This window comes from Canis lupus, chromosome 18, assembly GCF_048164855.1.
Source record: "Canis lupus baileyi chromosome 18, mCanLup2.hap1, whole genome shotgun sequence".
Lineage (NCBI taxonomy): Eukaryota > Metazoa > Chordata > Mammalia > Carnivora > Canidae > Canis > Canis lupus.
This window is the reverse complement of record NC_132855.1, coordinates 33,822,852-33,847,638: the sequence shown is the minus strand read 5'-3', so window position 1 is coordinate 33,847,638 and position 24,787 is coordinate 33,822,852. Positions and strand designations below refer to the sequence as shown.

Genomic DNA, 24,787 nt, shown 5'->3' with positions numbered 1-24,787 from the left:
TCCTGTCCTTGGGTGGTTCCACAGACTTATTTTCACCAACAGAAATAATAGATAATAAATATAAATAATAAACCCACATATTTGGCACTTAATAGATGACAGTCATTGTGAAAAATCATTTCTAATAATCTCATTTTCAATTTAAAATTACCCAGTGTTCCCATGAAATAAATATTACTTACCCCTATCTTACACATGAAGGAATTAAATATGAAGGAAGTGAAGCTCTCTGTGCATGTCTACATCACTGGGAAGAGGTGGAGCAAAGATTTGAGGCTGAATTAAACTCAGGCTCCCCCAACTCTAAAGTCCCAGCCCAATGTCATGCTGCTCTCCTGCCTTTCGTTTTATTTCTGGAGAATGCTCTTTCTTATCAGACTCCTTTCTAGATATGGATGCATATTCCACAATTAAAATAAAACAGGCTACTAATTCAGAAAGTCTTCTTGAAATGTGTTCCATTCAAAAATACCTTTGCTAGATAAGTGAATAAATTAAAACCCCTTATTTTAACATGCATTGTCTTTTTTATCAGTGCATACTGTGGATCGAAAAGATATGGAGGGGGAGAGATACCCAAGAGGAATCCTTTATTGAAATTATCAAGTGGTCTTGAGCCATTGAAAGCCATTGAAAATTCTCAGCTTTTTTTTTTTTAAATAAGTGATACGATGCAATTAAATAATAGGCTTCCATTTCAGATAGATACGCATTCAAATACAACCACTGCAATACATAAGTAGCAGCATATTAAACAACTGGACTTTTCTGGCCTTTGGAATCTTTATCTGTAAAATGGGGATGAATCTCCTTATCTCCATAATTTTGTGAGGTCTAAATAATTAATATTAGTTAAAATCCCTGGCGTTGTGTTCAATACAGTTTAGTTTTATTTCTCTCAATGTAGCCTGACAATTTGATAATCACATAATTGATCTACTTCAAATCAAGAAAATACTTCTGATTCTCATAATTCGCTACTGAAAAAATCTATGAAAAAAGAGTGGATGTTGACTGGAGATAGTATCATAGGTAGCATTTTTCTTTAACAGACATTTATTCTCATGAGCTTTAGTTTACCTGCCTCAAATACATAATTTTTTTAAAATCCAGGGGTGCGTGGGTAGCTCAGTCATTTAAGCATCCAGCTCTTGGGTTTGGCCCAGGTCATGATCTCAGGGGCATGAGATTGAGTCCCGCTGGGGGAATCTCCACTCAGCCAGGGGTGTGGTGGAGATCTTTCCTTCTGCCCCTCCCCACACTGGTAAGCACACGAGACAGAGCATGAGTGCTATCTCTAAAATAAATAAATAAATCTTTAAAATAGTTAAAAAGAAAACTCAAATACAAAAAACTTCCCTTGACAACAATTTTCTATCTAGAATTACCATAATTTCTCAAGAATAGGGGTCTATTCTGGCCTAATTATTTACCTCAATTAATTTCAGGAGCGCCAAAGTCAAACTCTTAGTTATTTAACTCAACTAACTTCAGCATCACAAAACCCATGGTATACTGGGATCTTCCTGTATTTAGAAGTCTTATATACCCACCTCAGAACATGAACTTTCTCATAGCCTAAATACAGGCAGCTCCACCCATGTAACTCTTCTGGCTGTGATCATGGCTAGTCAGAGCTGGACACTGGTTCAAGCCTACCCAATCCTTAGACTTTCATTACCTTCTGAGTTTTTTCTCACTCTAGACTTTTGAACTAAACGAGATGTTTTCTAGCCAGTGGGTGGCTGCTATGGGAACTGAAAGACTGCCATGTGGATTTGGTGGCTATATTGGATCCTGAGGAGGATCCATAAAGGACAGCAGAGTAGAGAGAACTAGAAAATTTCAGAAAAACCAAGGGAAGATGAGCTATGCAGCTCTGGTAAGAGAAAAGAGTGGGTCTATTTTCTTGATTGTTTCTGGTTCCCATTAATCCCAACTTTGCATCTTGCCTTTGAGCTTTATGAGATTTCTCTATATTCTTTTACTAAGTCATTTTCACGGCGTTCAATTAGACTTACAACTTGATGCTTTGTATGTTCGAAAAGAGGCAGTTTTCAGCAAAGTACGACAAGACAGAAAATGAAGGAAGCTGGGGGCAGTTAACCACTCTTCAACACAAGGGATAGGTAGCCGTCCCACATACATATATGCAGCAAACTCTGAAGTATTCCAGGCTGTTGCGAACAGATAATCAGAGGATATGGTGTCAATGATGCTGCCCATCCTTTTTTTTTTTTTTTTTTTGCTGCCCATCATTTTCAACATCATTGAAGAGTTATATGAGGAGGTCCTTGGGAAGCGAAAAACTGACAAAGTCATCAACAGGCTCATTTTTGCCGCCCATTGTCAGGATTAATGGCTGAGTTCTATGAAAAATGTAAGGTATCTAGGAAAAGACTTTGTAAGATGTTTCTTTTTTTTTTAAAAAAAAAAGATTATGTATTTATCTATTCATGAGACACACAGAGAGAGAGAGAGAGAGAGAGAGAGGGAGAGAGAGAGAGGCAGAGACACAGGCAGAGGGAGAAGTAGGCTCCATGCAGGGAGCCCAACGTGGGACTCGATCCCAGGTCTCCGGGATCAGGTCCTGGGCCGAAGGTGGCGCTAAACCACCAAGCCACTGGGGCTACCCAGATGTTTCTTATTCAATGTTAAATATTAGAAATTTCAGCATAACTGTATTTTACTAATGTTTACAAATATATCATCTCATCCTCTTCATCAGATGAGGAAAATATGTTGAAAATGTATGGATTCTTAAGACTATCAGGATTTTCTTTTTCTATAAAGAATTGAGTTGATGTTTTTGGTATCATTTGCAAACAGTGACTGAGAAAATATCAGCTACAGGGCTATCAAAGTCTCAGAAGTAATTAATACATTCCACATAGATCATCTACAAATCTTTTATGAACAAAAGAGGCTATTCCTCTTTTGTTTCCCCATTTAACATGTTTAATATTTAGGCTACTTCATATCATTTTAGAAATAAGAGGCACACATATCATGAAGAATGAATTATTAAGTGGCATAAAGGAAAGCAAAATATTACATTATTTAATTAATATAAATACACTGGTTTAAACTCTAGCACATAAGTACTATAAAAATAATTACAGAGTAATAATGATACTTATAAAATATATAATATATATATGTTCCATTATTGATTCTAAATATTTACAGATAATTTTAATCTAAAATTTAAAATTTTATTATGTATGTTGTGATTTGGATAAGTTTCATAATTCATGAATATGAAAAATAAGATATATTTATAATTCCATCAAAAAGATTATGATACTTTAATATTTTAGAAAAAGGGCTGGCAGGGATATTTTAAAAGTTTAGAGAAGTTTATATTTAAATAGAGGGCCAGAGAAAGGATTGGAATATTGGACAACTCAAACATTTCATTTAAATGTTAACATGAATAAACACAAAAAGCCAAGCATATTAAACAAAGCCTATAATCTGAATTCTTTTTGGAAAATGATTTATAAGGTAAACATTGAAAGGTACACATTTTAAAGCATTTTTGCTTAAGTTCTCAGACACTCATTATCTTCAAAGTATTATCCAAATGGATTCTGGATAAAACATTTTAAAGTTAATAAATGTAAAAATATCAACAAGAAGTAAGAAAAATTAAATTTCTTCTCCATAAATTTATCAAATTACTTGCTTTTCTAAACTCATATTATATTTCTAAAACATTACTTTCATTTGCATGAGTCATTAGCTTTCATAAAGAGTGCTTTTATATAAAATCTGTAAACCATAGCATTTCTTCATTATTAGCATGTACAGGCCCATTAAATCTATTATAAATGGATAGTCTACTGATTAATATTTTAATTGTAGCTTGGGGTTCTTGATGTAGATCTAGAAAATATTAATGAAAGATTAAAAGTGTTGGTTTAGACATTTCAGAATAAATCCTTGAGCAATTATAACTTTTTAGTCATAAAAAATACATTGAAAATTAATTTAATAAGGTATTGATAAAGTTGCTATGTTGAATACAGCAAAGGTCGTAAAGAGACAATTATTAAAATTATATCTATTTTTATTACATCTATTTTTGTAGGAATTTTAATTCCAATTATTAACTTTTAAAAAGTATTCAGTTTTTTTTTTTTTAAAGTATTCAGTTTTATCTAGTTTTTTTTTTTCTTTCTAGGACTTATATTTTTATGAGAGCACAAAAATTGAGACACACACTAATTGTCAATTGCATTGTCATTCTGCATTCATGTATCTGTACTTTTGGTAACAAAGTAAAACATGGTGAAATACTGTATTTTCTTTCTTTTTAAAAATATTTTATTCATTTATTCATGAGAGATACACAGAGAGAGAGAGAGAGAGAGGCAGAGACACAGGCAGAGGGAGAAGCAGGCTCCATGCACCGGGAGCCCGACGTGGGATTCAATCCCAGGTCTCCAGGATCCCGCCCTGGGCCAAAGGCAGGTGCCAAACCGCTGTGCCACCCAGGGATCCCTCTTAAATAATTATTTAAAAATACCTTTCCGTAAATATGAAATAAATTAAAATCTCTTTAATTCTGACATTAAATGCTATTATTTACAAGATTCTTACCAAAGTCAGCATAATTTTAGTCTAAAAATGTCTTACTTTATCTTATAGTTTAAACATGACTTAGAAAAAAAATAAACATGACTTAGGAATGCTCAATATTTCCACTTAAAAGAACAAAATGAGTTTTGTGAACTTGCATGCTTTAAAATAGATATCTTCAAATTAAAATATTTTCTGGGGGTGCCTGCGGGCTCAGTTGGTTAAATGTTTGCCTTAGGCTCAGGTCTTGATCTCTGGGTCCTGAGATTAAGCGTGGTGTCAGGCTCTCTGCTCAGTGGGGAGTCTACTTCTCTCTCTCTCTCTCTCATAAATAAATATAAAAATATTTTTTTTAAATTAAAATATTTTCTGGAAAAGACAAAGTGAGGTCAAATATGAGATAGTAGAGGAAAAGTTTTATAACTGTAGATAATCTAGAATTATTTATATCTGAGGCAAATCCTTCAATCACATGTTTATACTTGTTGACATTACCTACTTCCCCAATAATTAATGCCATTAAGTTTTCTTTTATTGGGACGCCTGGGTGGCTCAGTGGTTGAGCGTCTGGCTTCGACTCAGGGTTCTGGGATTGAGTCCCACATCAGGCTCCCTGAGAGGAGACTGCTTATCTCTCTGCCTGTGTCTCTGCCTCTCTCTCTCTGTGTCTCTTATGAATAAATAAAATCTTAAAAAAAAAAGTTTTTCTTTTATTTAGCATTCACTTCTCTTTTGATATTTGTAGAAGGATTTGATTTTTTGATAGTTTCTCTCTTTGCTTCTACATCAAAATAGATCAAGGTACCAAAAGAATGGAAAAATGAAACAGACAATTTCATGCTCTTTTTTACATATCAGTACAGTGACCAAGTAAGCCTTCCAAGACAAAAATTTCATTATTTCTTCCACTTCATTCAGAAGTGGTACAGGTTAGAGCAACAGAAAGACTTGAGGGGAAAAAACAGCAAAACTAAATATAGTATTTTTATCATGGAAAAATGATGGCTTTAGTCTCTGGAATATAGCCCAAAGCAATAAGTACGATGCAGGGTATGTCTTCTAGTAGCTTACTATTGTCTCGTCGGTAACACTGACTTCCTTCTAAGGCTGGAGCGACATTCTCCGGAATCCCCTTTTCTATGTGGTTCTCGGTTAGAGTTTGCTGATGAGAAAAGCTTTCCAGAGAGACAGGAGATGGAAATGGAAGTCATTATTTTTTCAAGGTGTTTGCATCTAGGTATTTGGATAGATAAAAAAAAAAATTACAGTGGCTTTGCAACAATTTTTTTATAATGACCTGCTTTGCTTGAGAAATTGGTGGAGTTTTTAAAGATTCTCAAGTATTGCAGCAGCTCTAAGAAAGTTGAAAGGCATCTGCTTGAGCCTTTAGGCTGTCTTCAATATGTACTTCTCTGAGCTCCAGCAGCTGCTTTCCTGACCTCTACCTCCCCTTTCCCCACCCTCACCTCCAGCTCTTCCAAGAATCCTCAGAGTTCCTAATTCTGCATTAAACACTTCATATCTGGATACATCAAATGGCTTCTGTTATGTTGACTGATGACTTACTCTTGATGATAAAGACACCATCACAGTAAGAATTGGGAAATACTCAGTTTATTAGGTTATGGTGAATGTCTCAAATATCAGATACATCATCTCAATATGAAAATAACAAATCACATTTCCAGGTCAATTCAGATTACCTGGATTTCTTCTTTGATATTCTCTAACAATGACAGGTAAGAGCATTCTATATGTTATTAGTTTCTTCAGTCTTTAAATAATTTTTAAAATTAGGTTCAAATCAACTTCAAGTAGTTATCTTCAACTTTTTCTGAATTAAAAATTTCATTCTTACAACAGGCTTGTGATGCACATAACTTGATATTAATGGCGTTTTGTCTGTAGTAGGAAGAGGGAAATCAAGTTTCAATGAATATTAGAAAACCATTTGACCCTTGCTCATTATTTGTACCTCCTTTTCTCTGATGTGACAGAAAGCTCTTGGTTCTACGTTTGCCACTGCAGACTAAATACTGTTCTCATAAAACTAAGATCTAATCCAGATCATATTTAAATATCAAAGCAGTTGTGACTAAATGGAGCTTGGATACTACATTACTCCATCTTGACAAAAGGTTGTATTCAAGAAACATCCATGCTGAATAGAAGCCAGGACATTTCTTCCTGAAACTTTTCAGGAAAAGACTGTTTTTTCAGTGTGTGACAACATTTCTCTCCAGTCTCTTTCCTCATTTTTTTCCTTCTACAGGTCTATTCCTCTATTCAACGTAATAATCGTAATAATCGATAACCAACTTACACAATGTTTTCTCCATACTAGGCATATGTGTTAATTTAGTCCTTTAACAATCCTATGATTAGGTGTTATGAGCACCGTAGTACAGATGAAGAAACTGAAACTCAGGGGGTTTCAATACCTTGCTGAAGGTCATAGAGTGAATAAGTGGCAGGGCCAATGCTAAATGTACCTAGGAGCTGGCAGCAAGTTCTGAAACCTCTGGAAGCCTTTCATAAATCCACCTGTCCTTAGCACTTGTTTCTAGCTAGAAATTCTCGTTTTGTTGCTTCCATTGAAATTCTAGCAACTCAATCACTATCTTCCATTATTTTTCCCCCCACTATCTCAGGATGCTGGAAGAAGGGCCAGGAAGGTAGACAGGGAGGGAGCAGGGAGGAGTTCGGGGAGGAGTCAGGGAGGGTTCTGTGAAACCCATAAATAGTAATTGTTTGTTTGTTTTTCCCTGTTAAAAAGAAATTTATTTTTACCCTCTGTTATTGCTCACCAATGAGCAATAGAGTAAAGCTCAAGTGAGAACTGAAGTCAAGAATTTGGAAGAGAAGATTATAGGAAAGTAGGACATGGGGTCCCTGAGCTATTTTTTTTTGTTTTGTTTTGTTTTGTTTTCCTTTTCCTTCTCCATGACCCACTGTTCTTTCCTTCCTTAATAAGACTCCAGGTACAGTCTCAGCAGCACCATTAGTGGGGATGAAGATAATCTGAGGAGGGAGTGAGGTAGTGAAGAAATAGATAAATATAGGTTATAGAGAAGACACCTAGTTTAGTATGTCAAAGTGGATTTGAAAGCTTTTGAAGTCATAGGGTTTTCTGTGCCATAAAAATCTCAAATAAAATAAAATAATAGACATGTTTGCTGCTGAATCAGGGCATTCGGGTTTTTACATTTATTGTTCTTAACAACAGTTAATCAAATGGATACTCAATAACTTTGGTATTCTGGTTTTCAAAACACAGTAATGTTATGAGTTTTTTTTTGTTTTTGTTTTGTATGCATCCAGGCTGGACACCAGGGCAAGGAGAAGTGCAAGTGCATGTCCACTTTGCCTCTAAGCCACATTGATTCACTATCACACTTCAGAAAGAAAATTCTTTATCATTTTTCAAATTATGGTACTCCAGCAGACTGATATTCACAACCTTGGGCTTTCTGAAATGCTAAATAGAATATAATTGCTATTTATTTATTTTTTAAAAGATTTTATTTATTTATTCATGAGAAACAGAGAGAGCGGGGGAGAGACACAGGCAGGGGGAGAAGCAGGTTCCATGCAGGGACTCAATCCCAGGTCTCCAGGATTATGCCCTGGGACGAAGGCTGTGCTAAACCCCTGAGCCACCCAGGCTGCTGTATAATTGCTTTTTAAATTAAAACTAATGCAGATTAACTTTAAGAAACTTTCGAGAGCTCTGCTGCCTTTCTGTTGTTGTTGTTTTTGCGATTAGCATTACCCTCATACATACTGGAATTAGGACTGACAAAATACCTTGGCTGTAGATATTTACAAATTTAAGACTGGAGACAAGATAAAATTCAGTTTAATCTTGTAAGCACAGATTTGATTACAGAAACTCTTAAAATAGATGTTTCTATAGCACTGGCCTTCTAAATAAGTGTGGGGCTCTATCAGGAACTCTAAGAAAGCATCTATTTTTCCTTTGTTTTCTTGATTTTTAAAATTTAAATAGATCCAAATTCTAATGATAAGAAGAGGGTTTTTTTTTTTTTCTTTCCCTGAAATTGATTCTAATAGGGAGCAAATAAAGAGAAAGAATTACAGTCTGATGGGACACCTGGGTGGCTCAGTGCTTGAGTGTCTGCCTTTGGCTCAGGCCGTGATCCTGGTCCTGGGATTGAGTCCCACATTGGGCTCCCTTTGGGGAGCCTGCTTCTCCCTCTGCCTATATGTTTCTTCCTCTCTCTCTGTGCCTCTCACGAATAAATAAAATCTTAAAAAAAAAAAAAAAAAAGAAAAGAAATACTGTCTGAGAAAAGAATGAGGATAGACAAGGTTTTTTTTTTTTTTTTTAAGATTTTATTTATTTATTTATGAGAGACAGAGAGATAGAGAAAGAGAGAGGCAGAGACACAGGCAGAGGGAGAAGTAGGCTCCATGCAGGGAGCCCGACGTGGGACTTGATCCCGGGTCTCCAGGATCCAGGATCATGCCCTGGGTAGAAGGCAGTACTAAACTACTGAGCCACCGGGGCTGCCTGATAGACAAAGTTTTAATGGCACACAATTCATCCTCAAATCAATCAAGTAGTGGATTTAAAAAAAAAATTGAGGGAGGAGGAAGGTAGTCTTTTAATCTAGTATTTGACCAAAATATAAATTAATGGTCTTAAGTCCATATTGGGGAATATTGGTTTTCTTTCAGCTCCAGTGCCATGAAATAAAACATTATACTTGCCAGTCATATCTATTCATTAAAATTCCTTAAGTGCACATCAAAATTTTGAATAAGATAACTCTATAATGATACAAAATGATATTATTTTTAGTTTCAGAGGCAAATAGTAAATCCTCCCATGTTTTTTATTTAGAAGTAAAAGAAAATAAACATAATAGGTAGGTGTCAATTGCTAAGTAGAATATCTGAGTAGACAGCAGATGTCAATATATAATATTTATTTTCTGTTTAAAATTGAAAATACCTGTACTTTCTTTTCACATTTGACTCCAGAATATCCATTGCGACAGGAGCACACATTGGGAAATACACATCTCCCTCCATAAAGACACTTCTGTTTGCAAATTGCTGCAATACACAGATTTTTACAATTACTGTCCTTTGACACAAATGCTTATGACATCATCTATTCTGGTGGTCTGAAGCCATTCAGCTACTCAACTATAAAATAGTCATAAGATTTTATGAACGACCAACTGCAGTCCCATCCTTGTGCAGCCACTGTGCATGCACACACACACACACACACACACGCACACACTCATACACAAAAAAACAAGACATTCAAAACACAACACAGTATTTTCACATTTCTATGAAGATATTATTAAAGCAAATAGAATTTTCATTGGCTACACTTTAAACACTAGGTATATGGTTTTGTTTTCTTTAGAGAGGAGATACAAATCAGCAACATAAAATAGAATTCATAATTTGCTTTTTAATAATTTAGCAAAAGTTTAAAAGAGATAATTCAGTACTGGCCAGTGTATGGAAAAATTGACAATTTAATATACTATCATTGAATGTAATAACTTTATTAGAAACTCCCTAAAGGAATGCCTGGGTAGCTCAGAGGTTGAGCGTCTGCCTTTGGCTCAGGGCGTGATATCAGAGGGGTAGGATCGAGTCCCACATTGGGCTCCCTGCATGGAGCCTGCTTCTCCCTCTGCCTGCGTCTCTGCCTCTCTCTCTCTCTCATGAATAAATAAAATATTTAAACAAACAAAAAAAAGAAACTTCCTAAAAATTTTTACACTAGCAATTTCTTCCTTAAAATCTCTTCTCATGAAATCTAATACCTATACCTATCTCAATATACCTCAATATCGATCTACTTATCTATCATCTATCTATCTAATCTATCAACCTACACTATCATCTATCTACCTACTGACTTATAGAGAAAATGCCTGGTAGAGTAATACTCTGTAAATGACTATAATGTTCAAAATAAGAGTAAAAATCAAGTGAATGTCATATGTATATATGTACATATAAATTATGTTACATTTAAAATTACATTTTATATGTATTACAGAACTTAATATTCCATTCAAAATTATGTTTTGAAGGACATAGAAAATGCTTTTAAGTAATACTGAGTGAAAATAAGCATAATATAAAATTGCATACAATACAGTTATTTTTCATGAGAGAGGTATCTGCTTCCAGAGCTCATAATGAAAGCTTGTATAACTCAAGAATAATATTTTCTTTGGTATAAGTGCAACATTAAAAGGTTATGTTCTTCTCAGGGCTGGTAGGTATGGTTGGGCAGGTTGTGTAAGGCACAAAGTTCCACAGCTAAAGAAGAACTTTTCACATCACAGACATCATAGATTTGAATATTTGTTACAAGAACTTTCCAGCAGATGGCAATAAGACATCTAGTTCAAGTAACGTCAATATTTAGAATTTCTGGACAGTTGGAAATAAAGGATTTTGAGGAAGGGGACTTTGAAAAATTCTCAGAGAAGCTGCAAGGTACAAAATTAGAGGCACATCTTCAGGCCGTGGTCAGAGTACTTCAATCCACACACACTAGGTCACGTCCCACATTAATGTGCTTTTAATATCTTATCATTCTCCCTCCTGGTCCACATAGACCTCTCTCCAGAGTAAGCAGGCCAAATTGACGGTAATAGCTCTTTTTTCTAGCAATTTAATCACACTGACCTTCAAGCAGATCAAACTTTTGAGCAGATATTTCCTAACTAGGTACTAGCACTTAGTGAATTCTTTGATAATATTTTCTTAGGATGAAAAATGTACAAATTATAATAGCAGTTACCAATAAAATAAAGTCAAAGAGTCATAAAAGATATATGCAGATTCTCTGGTACATGGAAAGAAGTGTGGTTCATAAAATATCAAAAAACAGGGCAAGTATTTCTAGTAAAAACACATGGTCATTTTGCAACTGTATATATTCAGTTTACAATGCACTTGGATCATCAGTTTTGAAATGATGCAATTATTGATCACTTGAAAATATTTGGGGGGATTTCCAGTTTTTCCCATTGAGTCAATTATTCAATATTTATTTATTTATTTATTTATTTATTTATTTATTTATTTAAAGATTTTATTTATTTATTCATGAGAGACACACACACACACAGAGAGAGAGAGAGAGGCAGGGACGCAGGGAGAGGGAGAAGCAGGCTCCATGCAGGAAGCCCGATGTGGAACTTGATCCCAGGACCCCAGGATCACACCCTGAGCTGAAGACAGGTACTAAACTGCTGAGCCACCCAGGGATCCCCAAGTTTTTAAATATTTTAACATGGTATTTCAAGTTTTCATAAATTTCAAAATTCCATGAAATTTGATTTTCTTCAATATCCTGACACCTCATCTATGTAACATCTATGACTAAAACTAAAGGGAACTATATTAACATACTAAAGTCGTAAAAGGAATTAGTTCTGGGTGGTGAAATCTGGGACAATTTAGTTTAAAATTTTTTTTAATGTTTTATTATTTTCATGATTAATATGTATTTTTCTCATAATATGAAAAAATACTCAAAGTGTATATTAAGTGCTTCTTCAGCACACCTGAGAGAACTTCAAAGGCAATGCACAGACTGTAATTTGGAGTTAACTCTATCATACAAAATCTTAAAATCATTTTACCATATTTTCTCCTTTTGAATGGGTGTAACAATGAATAAGATTTTCTTTATTTCTAAAACCATTTTTTGAATGGATCAATATGCTGGGATTTGCTCTTTTCTGTGATTTTTCCTCACACTACACTTTGATAATTGTAAAGATTCAGGTTCAAGAATGTAGACTAAAAGACAAAGTTTGTAGGCTTACGTATTTGACACTGCCCTCCTTCCCATGTGGTAGGACAATGGCATATACTGGGAGCAATACATTCGCCACCATTTTTACATTTCTGAAAGCAGAGAGCTGTAAACAGAAATATAAAAAAGTTAAAAAATTAAACTGCAAAAAATTTCACTAAAGGAGAGAACCAGTTAAAAGTTGATGATTTAAAGTTTTCTCGTAACATTTTGCCAAGAATATTTTTCACTGTTCTTGCTGACTCAAATAAGTTGGTTTTAATGAGTATATAACGTTCCACTGATCTAATGCATTGTGTTTCAACTTTTCCTCAATTGTTGGATATTTAAGTTGCCTCTTATTTTTCACTTTGATAAATACCTTATAATAGCTGATAATTTTAAATAATAATTTAAAAAAGGAAAAAAAATGAATCATTTGGATGAGGAGAGCTGCTATCACCTCAAAATCTAGCCAGACTTGAAAGCAGGAGCACCCCAACTTGGAAGGTTCTGAATTGGTTGGTCTGAGACAGGGTGGAGGAATGTCATTTTTTACCATTTCTCCTGTCTTCTACTTAATGACAAGGAGACAGGACTTAAAGACTTGTCATTTATGTTGGCAATCACAGTGTAGAGACTGGAAAAACACCCTCTTTCTCTGGTAACCTGAAAGAATGAATTCAGAGCGCTTGGCATTTTACTCTATTTCAAAAGGGAATCCCCTAAAGTAGGAACAAAAAACACAACACAACAAAAACAAGGAAAATGTTTTTTGTAGTAAATTCTGCTTTATGTTCTCATGAGGCTTTAACATTTGAAGAGTATTCTTACCTATGTTGCATTGTTTCCCTCTCCAACCGGAAGGACAAGAGCAAATGTTTGGTCCCACGCATTTTCCTCCATTCATGCACATGGGATCACAGATACCTTAAGGTAAAAGGATGAAACAGACCTGAAACAGCAATACTTTTGAGATTTAATGTGTCTGCTTTACCTGTGGTTGGCAAATACATCCAGTGGTGTCTTACTTTTTTGGCATCTCTTCCCAGCATATCCTTCACGACAGGCGCACACATTATTTCTCATGCAGCGGCCACCATTCTTACAGGGAGGGTGACAGATAGCTAAAAGAACACATGGCAGCAATCTGTGAATATTACAAATTCAATTATTATATATTACATATTGCATCATGTGCTTGTTATCTATGGGGCCATAAGGCAGAGAAATGTGCTATTAAAATAAAAGATCACAACTGCAGGTGATTAAAACCATCCTTTCTAAATCATAAAATCCAATGCTCATAGCTTTAAGCAGCTAGTGAATTAGCACAATTTGAAATGTATTGATGAAATGTTCACAACAAATGGCATCTTTGGTATTATAATGCTTAAATTATGAATCTTATATTTCACCACTCTTATAAGTTAAGAGTGAGTGAAATGATCTGGATGGAACCAAGAAAATAAGTTAAAACCTGGTTCAAAATAAGAAATGTATCTATTCCTGCAGAAATTAGAAAATGTCAATAATCTGTCATAGGATTTTTGGAAAATAATCTTAAATTGACTTTTGAATAAAGGCAGAGCTTTATATGTGACTTATTTCTGTGGATGCTTAGTGAAAATTCATTTTAACAATAAATCCTTGGCTTTGTTAGGAATATTTATTGGATAACCTTGACTATGCTATTACTCGTATTTTCTGTGTAAATGATTCTGCTCCATGGAATTCAGAAGTTAATATTTATCATCTTTTACGAGAGAATTTTTATTGTTTCATGTTTCTTCCAGACATGATGATTAAATGCCTTTACTTAAAAAAAATAAAAAATAAAAAAAAAATAAAAAAGCAATCCTGCCTGGAAATTTAAAGTTTATTTTTTCTGTAAATGATAATAAAGATCATGTTTTTTTTATCTCTCCTGCATCTTGTCCAGCATGTCTTAAAGACAATGGAGCATCTGGGGGTCTCAGTCAGTTAAGCGCCCTACCTAAGAGCCTGATTTCAGCTTAGGTTGTTTCTCAGAGTCATGAGATCAGCTCTACATTGGGCTCTGCTCTGGGCATGGAGCCTGCTTAGCATTCTCTCTCTCCCTCTACCTCCGCCCTTCCTCCTATTCCTCTCTAAAAACAAAAAAACGAAAAAATGAAAAAAAATACTATTATTTATGGTAGCTAGCCATGTGCTTACAGTATGTATGTCTCACTTAATCCTACAGCAACTGTCTAGTTCAAACCTGAAAGTCAGGAGGTCTAATCCTAGAGACTTTAAGTAAATTTCAAACCATGCCAGCTACAACTTTTAGAGGCTACCTAATTCCAAAACCTGCTAACATGACATATGTTCAATAGGTACATTTTAGTTCAATATTTAATAATTGAGAGATCTGCTCCTTTCCCAGTTATACAGTTGGCATATAAAGTTTAGAGAAGTTTTCTCACTCTTATCTTACATCTACTGCAAGGAGCATGAGAGAGATCAGCTTTTTATTTCTCTCTTACATTCTTAGTCAAAACTACATCTATAGCTCATAAATATGGGTTTAGACATAGTCGCTTGGTTTCCAAGGTTTTGCCTTAACTTAGTCTTTACTTCCTCCCCTTTCACAAACTAGTTCCTTAAAGGAAATCTTAATTAGAAAAACTCATCTGCCATGCCTATATAGCTAGTACTCTAGTGATGGTTTCTTCCCTACCTCAATGGCAATGAAAGAATCCTAGCCAACCTCCAAATAAAAGAAATGAAATCACATCAAAGTATAACATGGCAAGGAAAGTATAGGTTTTAGGAATTGAATTATGACAGGTTCTGACATGTTTCTACTAAAAATCTACTCTGCATTTTGCATAAACCCAAAGATATGATGATGTAGAAAATACATTTTAAATTCCATTTACTGATATTAATTCATGACTACACCGTGAGCTTCAGGACATGCTCGTTATTTTGAAAAAACAAAACAAAACAAAACAAAACCCTGTATCCTTACTATATCAGGAAAAGCATTAAAATAGCAGGCCACAAAGGGGGGAAATGATGCATCTTTAGGTCCCCATATCACCTTGCACAGTGCCGTGCATAGCTAGCTTTTCATAAACGTTTAATAAAACTGAAGTTGAGAGATCATGAGATAATAGCAGACATTAGCTTAGCCATAAATCAAATGCTTTTGCTGTGGGGGCAATAAAAATGACACCACTGCACACAACAGACTGCAAGAGAACTTTGCTTATTTGGTTCACACTTTGATCCTATCGAACTGCACAGACAAGTGCCAAGGTCGGGAGCCTAATGTATGTTGAATAAATACAAATATTTATTTTATTTTTTTTATTTTTTTTAATTTTTATTTATTTATGATAGTCACAGAGAGAGAGAGAGGCAGAGACACAGGCAGAGGGAGAAGCAGGCTCCATGCACCGGGAGCCCGATGTGGGATTTGATCCCGGGTCTCCAGGATCATGCCCTGGGCCAAAGGCAGGCGCCAAACTGCTGCACCACCCAGGGATCCCAATACAAATATTTTATATAATAACTCATACATTTCTATGATCTGGTCATTTGGTGGCCACAGGTGCAACATCACAAGAAATAGAGAAAAAGTAGCATCTTCCCTTTTGAGACTTATCTTATGTTTACTCTGAATTCTGTTTATACTTTTCCCTTTTTATTTATAAGAAAAAAAAGAAAGACATAAAAACTAATTACCATTCTGACACTGTGCACCAAAGAATCCATTTGGACAGAGGCAAGTGTTTGGCTTATTACAGGAACCACCATTGAGGCAAACGGGGTCACACAAAGCTGAACAGCAGGGGGAAGAGACACCATAAAAGTTTTATTATTTAAAAAATGAAAGCTGCACTGAAGTACAAAAGAGTGCATAATGAAATATTTTATTTTTACTGCAAGTAAAACCCATAACCTACAATTAATTTGACTTCGCCAAACATAAGAGGAATGAAATAACTGGATAATAGCTTTGAAAGTTTGTTCATTAAGTTTACAAATAATACCACGCTAAGAATATGGAGGTTATCATTAGAATTCAGAATGCCCTCTGTAGGCTGAGAACATGATGGGAAACTAGAAGACATTTCAACAGCACTAAGGGATGGTCTGTAATCTACTCAAATACCTCTTTAAGTCTCCTTCCTAATCCAAATTGGAACACTCAAGTCGTTCTTTTTTTTTTTTTTAAGATTTTATTTATTTATTCATGAGAGACAGAGAGAGAGAGAGAGAGAGGGAGGCAGAGGGAGAAGGAGACACAGGCAGAGGGAGAAGCAGGCTCCATGCAGAGAGCCTGATGTGGGACTCGATCCTGGGACTCCAGGATCACACCATGGGCCCAAGGCCATGCTAAACTGCTGAGCCACCCGGGCTGCCCGGAACACTCAAGTCCTAACATTTTCAAAAGCATTCTCTGTTTTTGCTTCTTCCCTTGTCCCACTTTGAGAGGCACCCCCAATTCGATTTTTCAACCCAGACTTTACCTATCCTCCAAGGTCTACCTCAATACTATTTTCTTCCAAACTGTACATGCCAGAATGAATTTCTGTCCTCTCTGCTTCCAAGGAACTGTGCGTTAATTACATTGCCAATTATAATCCAACCTGTATCATAGTCTTTTTAAATAACTGTATCCTAAGTCTCCTTCACTAATGCTATGCTAGTTGAAGTCAGGGCAAACATCAAACTGATCTTTGTTTCCCCCTTGCATCATGCTTCACACATAGTTGGCAAGCTATAAACATTAAGTTAAATTTGTGAAGTCATTAGATCACAATAGATTAGATTACACATAGATACCTGCAAACATTGCTGGCAAAGAAGTAAGCCTGATATTGTGATAAAGAAACAGAATAATGTGATGGTGTCACTTAACTCAATTGCTTGAATGTTTCGTGAAACAGAATGTCTGTGTTGTGATTAAAAAAAAAAAAAACTTGAAAGAGATCGAGAAGATGTAGCACAGATCCGTTTCTCTCCACTCTAAGGCAAGTGGATGATGGAAATAAAAAGCCCCCCCCCCCAAAAAAAAAGAAAGAAAGAAAAAGAAAGGTATTGGTTGGGGTGGATAACAGTAAAGCTGAAATACACTCTATGGTCTGAGACAAGAAAAAGAACCAAGATAAGAGATAGGGTTTTAGTAAAACTTCAAATTAATCTTATCATATTAATTTTAAGCTTTAAATTTGTTTTAACTGATTTATTCATTGAAATATTTATTTTACCTGTACCACAAGTAGGTCCATACCAGCCAGGCTTGCACTGGCAAATATCTGGTGTAAGACATTCACCTCCATTTTCACAGTGCCTGTTACAAACCACTAAGGTCATAGAATAAAAATAAAAGCAAAGTAAATTAGTCTTGGAATTGGTTATATTATTGGCTCTTACCTAGCTAGCTCATAACTGCCTATCACATTTTCTAATGAATGAGATCAGAAAGAAAAATAAAAATAATTTATTCTTTGGCTTTAAATAGTCTCTGATTCTCACATTCAGCTATTTTTTTGCTAATAGATATGGGGAAAGAAGAAAATCACTGAACTGAATGGTAAATAAGAGTTGGCTATTTGAGAAAATTGTTATTAATGAAAATAATCATAGATATAAATGAAACAAGATACACTTACATGCAAATCAACAAACTGAAATTCTTATTATCTCAAAGAAATGGTCAAGAAGAGAGTTGCTAAGAACAAAATTCTTTATCTTAGTACTGGCATCCAGGGCTCCTGGTGGTATGCAGAATGATAACTGTCATAATAAATCATGAATGTACGTTCTATAACTAGGCTCTGGGTTTATCTTAGTATTAAAGCCATCAACTATTTAAAGGAGCAGTTTCATTACATTAGGCTGCAAGAGAGTTCTGCTTACTTGTTTCACACCTTGGTCCTATAAAACCGTAAGGACAAGTGCAGAGATTTCCAGCCAAGCAGGTGCCACCATGTTGACAAGGTGGGCTACAATGTTCTGCAGACACAGATTATGTTATTATATCAGCTATTAGGAAAAGGTCAGTTTATATTTACAAATCATAGCCACAATAAACTTTCTTGTAAGAGCAATTTATAATAAACTCAGTTCTCTTTTATTTTTTTTTAAAGATTTTATTTATTTATTCATGAGAGACAGAGAGAGAGAGAGAGAGAGAGAGAGGCAGAGCCACAGGCAGAGGGAGAAGCAGGCTCCATGCAAGGAGCCTGATGTGGGACTCGATCCCGGGACTCCAGGATCATGCCCTGAGCAGGAGGCAGGTGCTAAACCGCTGAGTCACCCACCCAACCTCAGTTCTCTTTTACTATGAAATTTAGTTCTGTGGGATTGACTATTCAGGTTTATACCCTAAAAACACCAGCAAATCATCAGCATGTTTGGGTTAGTTGGATGGAAATATACCATCTTAGGTTTCTTCTGAAAAGTGAGACTTAGACTTACATGTTCCTGCCCTAAAAATACAATACTCCTATATTTCCACAATTACTTTCATATGCCATCAATATTGAGTGTTCTATTAGTTCACTCTCTACTGAATTTAATTTGTTAATTTGTACCTACGCTTGACATGAAAGTATTTAATGTAACTTAGTTTATTCATAATTATTGTACCATCTATCAAAGTGTGTTCTTTAAAATGTTATATTAAAAATAACAAATGTAAAAAAAAAAATAAAAAATAAAAATAACAAATGTGTTCTTTTAAAATATTAACCATTTTTAAAATGCCATTTCATAACCTCTCCAAAGATTTCAACCAAAATAATAAAATTATATGGCTAAAGACATGTTATTAAAAATCACTCTTCAGGATTCTTTTTACTATTTAGTATCTTCTAACTATTTGGATTTAGCACTTTCTTGGAGCCACATTTGGCAAGTTATTCAATAATCAGGTGTCCTTTGCTTGAAGCTAAAATACACGTAGGGATATGGCACCTTATAACTAACACTCAAAAATATTACTTCCGAAGACAATTTTACCAAGGACAAATAAGCTATTACTCTTTGGATGTCTAATTCTCTATTTTTAAGTTTTCAGAATCTTCAAATGAATTAGTTTTAAGGATGCCTGGGTGGCTCAGCGGTTGAACAGCTGCCTTTGGCTCAGGGCATGATCCCAGTGTCCTGGGATTGAGTCCCACATTGGGCTCCCTGCGGGGAGCCTGCTTCTCCCTCTGCCTGTGTCTCTGCTTCTCTGTGTCTCTCATGAATAAATAAATAAAATCTTTAAAAATTAAATAAATTATTTTTAATAAACATTAAAAAGCTTAGACTTCCCCACCAGCATTAATGAGCATATATTAGTATAAACACAGTAAAACTGGTTTATCTTTACAAAAAAACTTTAAAGAAAACAGTTTTATTTTGGATCTGTTATTTGATTTTTAATTTGAATTATCACCTTCATCACAGGTTGCACCCCCATGTCCCGGGGGACAGTCACAAATGTTAGGCTTGATACATTTTCCATGGTTTTTGCAATCAGGATGACATACAGCTGCGTAAAATAAAGCTCATGTTTTAGAAATGTCAATTATCAATTAAATTCATTATGTGAACTAATGAATACCATACCTACCAGTTTGGCAGTTAGAACCAGTGTAACCAGGTTTACATTTGCATATGTTTGGGGCTACACACTCCCTGCTTTTTCCACATGGGTGTCTACAAATGGCTGCAGAAATGAAGGAAAAAAAGCTGAATTATTGATACAATATATACATGTTGCTCATAGACTTACAAGGAAGATCAAATTCTCTGAAATTTGAAAATTTTGAGGCTGCTTATTAAGCAATAACATCTGCATTTATCCATAAAATTTTTCCCTTGTATTTGTTTTACTACTAGAGTGACTGAGAAACATGACTAATATAGTCAGAAAGAAGTACCATATGTGGTAATTACTCCCATAGCAAAGCCTGACGAAGGTGGCTGCTAGCCATAAATGGGATTATAGTCTTCTTTCAGAGGTCTGTAAAGTTTCAGATACTAATCAGGTAAATGTTGGTAAATGGCAGGAATAATCAGAATATAAAAGTGCAAGAGCAAGATGCTAGGAACACATCCTAAGTTTATAGGTTTGTATTCCTTAAGCTTCTTTAACTCATGATATATTCTATTAGGCATTTAACATTTTTCTGAGGTAACCCAAATGTATGTGATTGTTTTGTTTTGTTTATTAATAATATTTATAATTAATTATAAACATGTAAGAATTGAAAGTTGTTATTATTATCACTATTCCTACAAAAAAAAAAAAAAAAAAAAAGAAAGAAAACCAAAAAAACAAAGTAATTACTCTTAGTAATACTGGGAACAAAGAAATACTCCAACAAGCTCTATTGCTTAAGTTGGTCTCAAATAAATCAAAATACAAATAACACAAAACAAATAACAAAATAACAGCAACACAGAAAAGCTTCTGCAGTACCAAAGCCAACAATTTGATTTGCATCGAAGAAAACAATACTGATAATTGTGAAGAGTAAACGCTCCTTTCAAAATTAAAGTGATGCCCAACTTGTTTTATTCTCAAGAGCTAGAGGAATTACAGAGAAATCTAGTTTATGCAAATAAGTGAATATGCCAGAATTAGTAATTTAAATTACTAATGGGCTAAATGCCCACCATGAGCTGAAAAGAACCCAGACTACAATGTCATTCACATCCTTATTTTATCTCTTTAGCTGCTTAATGCTAGGCAAGTGAGCTAGCCCACTAAGGCTCTGCCTTCCTATCTGGACAATGGGAAAAATAACACATAATATGTGGAGTCTTTATGCATTATATGGCATACCTGACAAAGAATGTTTCTATAGACCTTGGAACACAGAAGGTACTCAGAAAGTATTTATAATATATAGTTTTAGTACTATTTGATATTATTTAAAAAAATAACTCAGGAACACTCATGTTAATATTTTTTTGAAATATGAAGAGTATTTATACAAATAATAAACAAATACAATGAATAGAAATTGGTGTAGAAATTGGTGAACTAAGTGAAGTAAAAAGAAAAGCATCTCTTAATTACTTAAATGTGAACCAAATAGTTTTCTTCCCATCTTCTGAAGAATTTTCATACTACCTCTGCAATTGATACCATCTCCATAATATCCAAAGGGGCAGCGTCCACATTGGAAGTGACCATCTGTGGTTGGCACACAAGAAACACCGAGAAAACAAGGTGATCCAGCACAAGTTGATATTTTCATCCATCCAGGCTTTTCTGGCAAAACAGTGATGGCTCTAGTAACTGATGAGGCATACCTATCTTTATACTGCGTGTAACTTTGGGCAGACCTGTTAATTTGAGAATTATGCCCTCCTGCCTCTGTTTGGATGGTGCTCTGTATAAAATCCTTTACTTCACCAGGGGAATGATTTGGGTTAACGCTTAAAGAATTATGGTTGTTCATGGAAACTCCCAATTCCTCCAGACTGAGATTTGTACTGATAGTATGATCCATCTGTTCAAAGCCTGATATTTGATGGGAAAGAACTTTCTTTGAATTATTCATTTGAGTTGTAACTGATTTTAATGAGAAGTGTGAGATGTTACTGGGTGTGTCCAAGAACTTCTTGACAGTAGGAGGACTGTGGGTAAAGTTTGCCCCAGATGGTGAGTGATCTGTTGATGGTGGCTGAAATGCTGTATCTAAAGAACGAAAAAAAGAAAAAGAAATGTCAGTCAATAACATTTATTAATATTCTGCTCTTCCCATAGTATTTAACATTAAGCAATTAATTCCTTCATTTAATGTCTATCACATGTATACCATTATACTAGGAGTTGTATAGTAATAAGAAGTCACCAATCAGTTCCTGCCTTCAAGGGATTTGTAATCCATTTGGATATGCCAAGTACATAGAATGTTAAACATTGTAAAAGTTAAAGAACAATAACTAATAATTTTATTAAGAGTTAGAAATAGCCAACAAACATTTATTGACCACTTCATACACTGAGGCTCAAAGCAAAGGAAATTACTCACAATTCATAATAATAATCTGAAGCAAAAATTTTTTTAAAGATTTTATTTATTTATTCATGAGAGACACACGGGGGGGGGGGCGGGCAGAGACACAGGCAGAGGGAGAAGCAGGCTCCATGCAGGGAGCCCGACATGGGGCAAATTTTAAATTATACAAACATACTATGTATAATTCTAAGCTAAGAATTTGAAATCTCAAAGAGATAAACATTTTTTTTTCAAATTATAAATGATTAAATTGACTGAAGAAGAAACAGAGGAGTTGATAGAACAATTGCAAGGAAAGAAACAAAAATATTTTAGAGTCACCCCCAAATATGATGCCAAGACAGATGATCTAATGGAAAAAAATTACCAAATTATCAAGGAAAGAATATTTTATAAAACTCTTGCAATGCACAGAAAGAGATGAAAAGTTTTATAAACAATTGATCAAGTGGCATAATCCTATCATCAATACCATTTATGAAAATACATAAGCATTTTAAATGAAATACTAGCAAATCAAATGCAGCAGTGTAATTACAGACTCTTACATCAGGATGAAATAGACTTGTATCTCTACTAATCGAATTACATATAATTGCATTATAATATTAATAAAGAGAGCAATATAAAATGTTAAAAAGTAATTTGTTACAATTTTCTGTTGAAACATTCTGAAAAAGTTAGCCTAATGAAACATTAACAGAAATAACAGCAAGTAATAAATGATGCTGAAAAACCATTTGATAAAATTTGAAAACTACTTCTAATTTAAAACTAAAGAGAATTCTTAGAAAGTAACAAATAAAAGCATCCTTAACTGGGTGAAGGTTTTCTAGCAGAAACCTATGATGATATCATACTTAATGGTGAAACGTGAGAAGAATTTCCATTAAAACCATTAAGAAACAATTCTCTCCCTACACACTTTGCACTGGAGGTCCCAGCCGTTTCAATGAGGGCCCAAGTTTGAGAGCTGGAACTCTGCAGTCAGACTATTCAGGTTCAAATCTCTCTTCTTTTACAAACTCTATAAATCAGAACAGAATACTTAACTCATCTATGCCTCTGTAAAGATGAGTAATATCCATTAAATGGAAATCATAACAGTTACTGTCTATAACTATTGAGAGGACTGAATGAGATAGTATATAAATAATATCTAACGCTGGTATACCATGAATACAGAATAAATCATAATTACTACTATAATAAGAAAGTAAATAAGAGTTAGAGACAAACTCACTGTTGGCAAGAGGTATTACCTATTTATAAAACAAAGAAAGAGAATAAACTATAAAAACAGTGTAAATAAGAGCGTTTAGTAAGGTAACGATGCATGAATACATTAAAATCAGATAGCTTTCCTATATTGCAGTAATCAACAATGATATCTTTCAAAATAAATGTGTAGTGATAATTTTGCAAGATGAATAGCTAATATTACAAAATGCAAAAGCATAAAGAAAACTAATGTAAAATGTGTAAGGTCTTTATGAAGACAATTAGAATATTTATTGTATAAATCAAGAGTTATAAAGATAGTACTCTTTAGGAAGAGAAAAGGCATTATGAAATAATGAGCTTCTTATAATTTTTAGGGTTTGAGCTTATGTTGAATGACCAGGGAGTTATAAAATATAACTTTGAAATGGTCACTTCCAGTCATAAGCTTCTCTGAAATCATCTTAAATGTCATTTGTTCATTATACAACATGCATCATTTTTCTAGAATATAAACCAAAGGAGTCAATGGATTAGCAAGAAAAAGAATAATCTGTAAACTGTATTGTATAATCTTAAAAAGAAAAATCCCTACGGAAAACTATGTTGGTCTTCTTGGAAATAAATGGGAGGTATTACTCATCATTAAATTTTAGCAAGATCGTTACTTACTAGAGGCATTTCCATTTGTTGACTTAACATAGCTCTCTCTTTGTATGGCATTTTTACCATTCTCTTCCTTAGTTTTACTTTTGTTAGAACTTGTCAGAACCACAGTATGTGTAGTAGATTCATGTAAAATCTGTGTTTCAACTATGGATGTATGCATGAAAAACAGACTAAACTATTACAAAATCAAAATACTGTAAGAACATACAATAAAAACGTCACTTGGAGGGCTGCCCGGGTGGCTCAGCGGTTTAGCGCCTCCTTCAGCCAGGGGCCTGATCCTGGAGACCGGGGATCGAGTCCCACATCTGGCTCCCTGCATGGAGCCTGCTTCTCCCTCTGCCTGTGTCTCTGTCTCTTTCTCTCTCTCTGTGTGTCTTTCATGAATAAATAAATAAAATCTTTTAAAAAAATGTCACTTGGAATGAATGCTTCACAATTTAGATTACAGAGCTAGTTTAAATGTTCCTCTTCAGCAAATCCATGCGTTATGGACTGAATT

General features: G+C 34.6%; 1 protein-coding gene across 3 annotated transcripts in view; it reads right to left on the bottom strand.

Moving 5' to 3' along the window:
* The window catches only part of VWDE (von Willebrand factor D and EGF domains), a 97,759-nt gene that overhangs the window by 17,242 nt on the left and 55,730 nt on the right, over positions 1-24,787 (bottom strand). For 2 of the 3 annotated variants that reach the window (XM_072783983.1, XM_072783981.1), the window contains 10 exons: positions 21,501-22,070; positions 19,992-20,087; positions 19,815-19,910; positions 18,290-18,385; positions 17,638-17,733; positions 16,109-16,204; positions 13,426-13,521; positions 13,229-13,324; positions 12,426-12,521; positions 9,563-9,666 (listed from right to left, as the gene is read on the bottom strand). In XM_072783983.1, the coding sequence (XP_072640084.1) occupies positions 9,563-9,666; positions 12,426-12,521; positions 13,229-13,324; positions 13,426-13,521; positions 16,109-16,204; positions 17,638-17,733; positions 18,290-18,385; positions 19,815-19,910; positions 19,992-20,087; positions 21,501-22,070 (1,442 nt within the window). Of the gene's footprint in view, positions 1-6,182; positions 6,487-9,562; positions 9,667-12,425; positions 12,522-13,228; positions 13,325-13,425; positions 13,522-16,108; positions 16,205-17,637; positions 17,734-18,289; positions 18,386-19,814; positions 19,911-19,991; positions 20,088-21,500; positions 22,071-24,787 lie in introns of those variants that run through there. The other variant, XM_072783982.1, reaches the window with a different exon arrangement.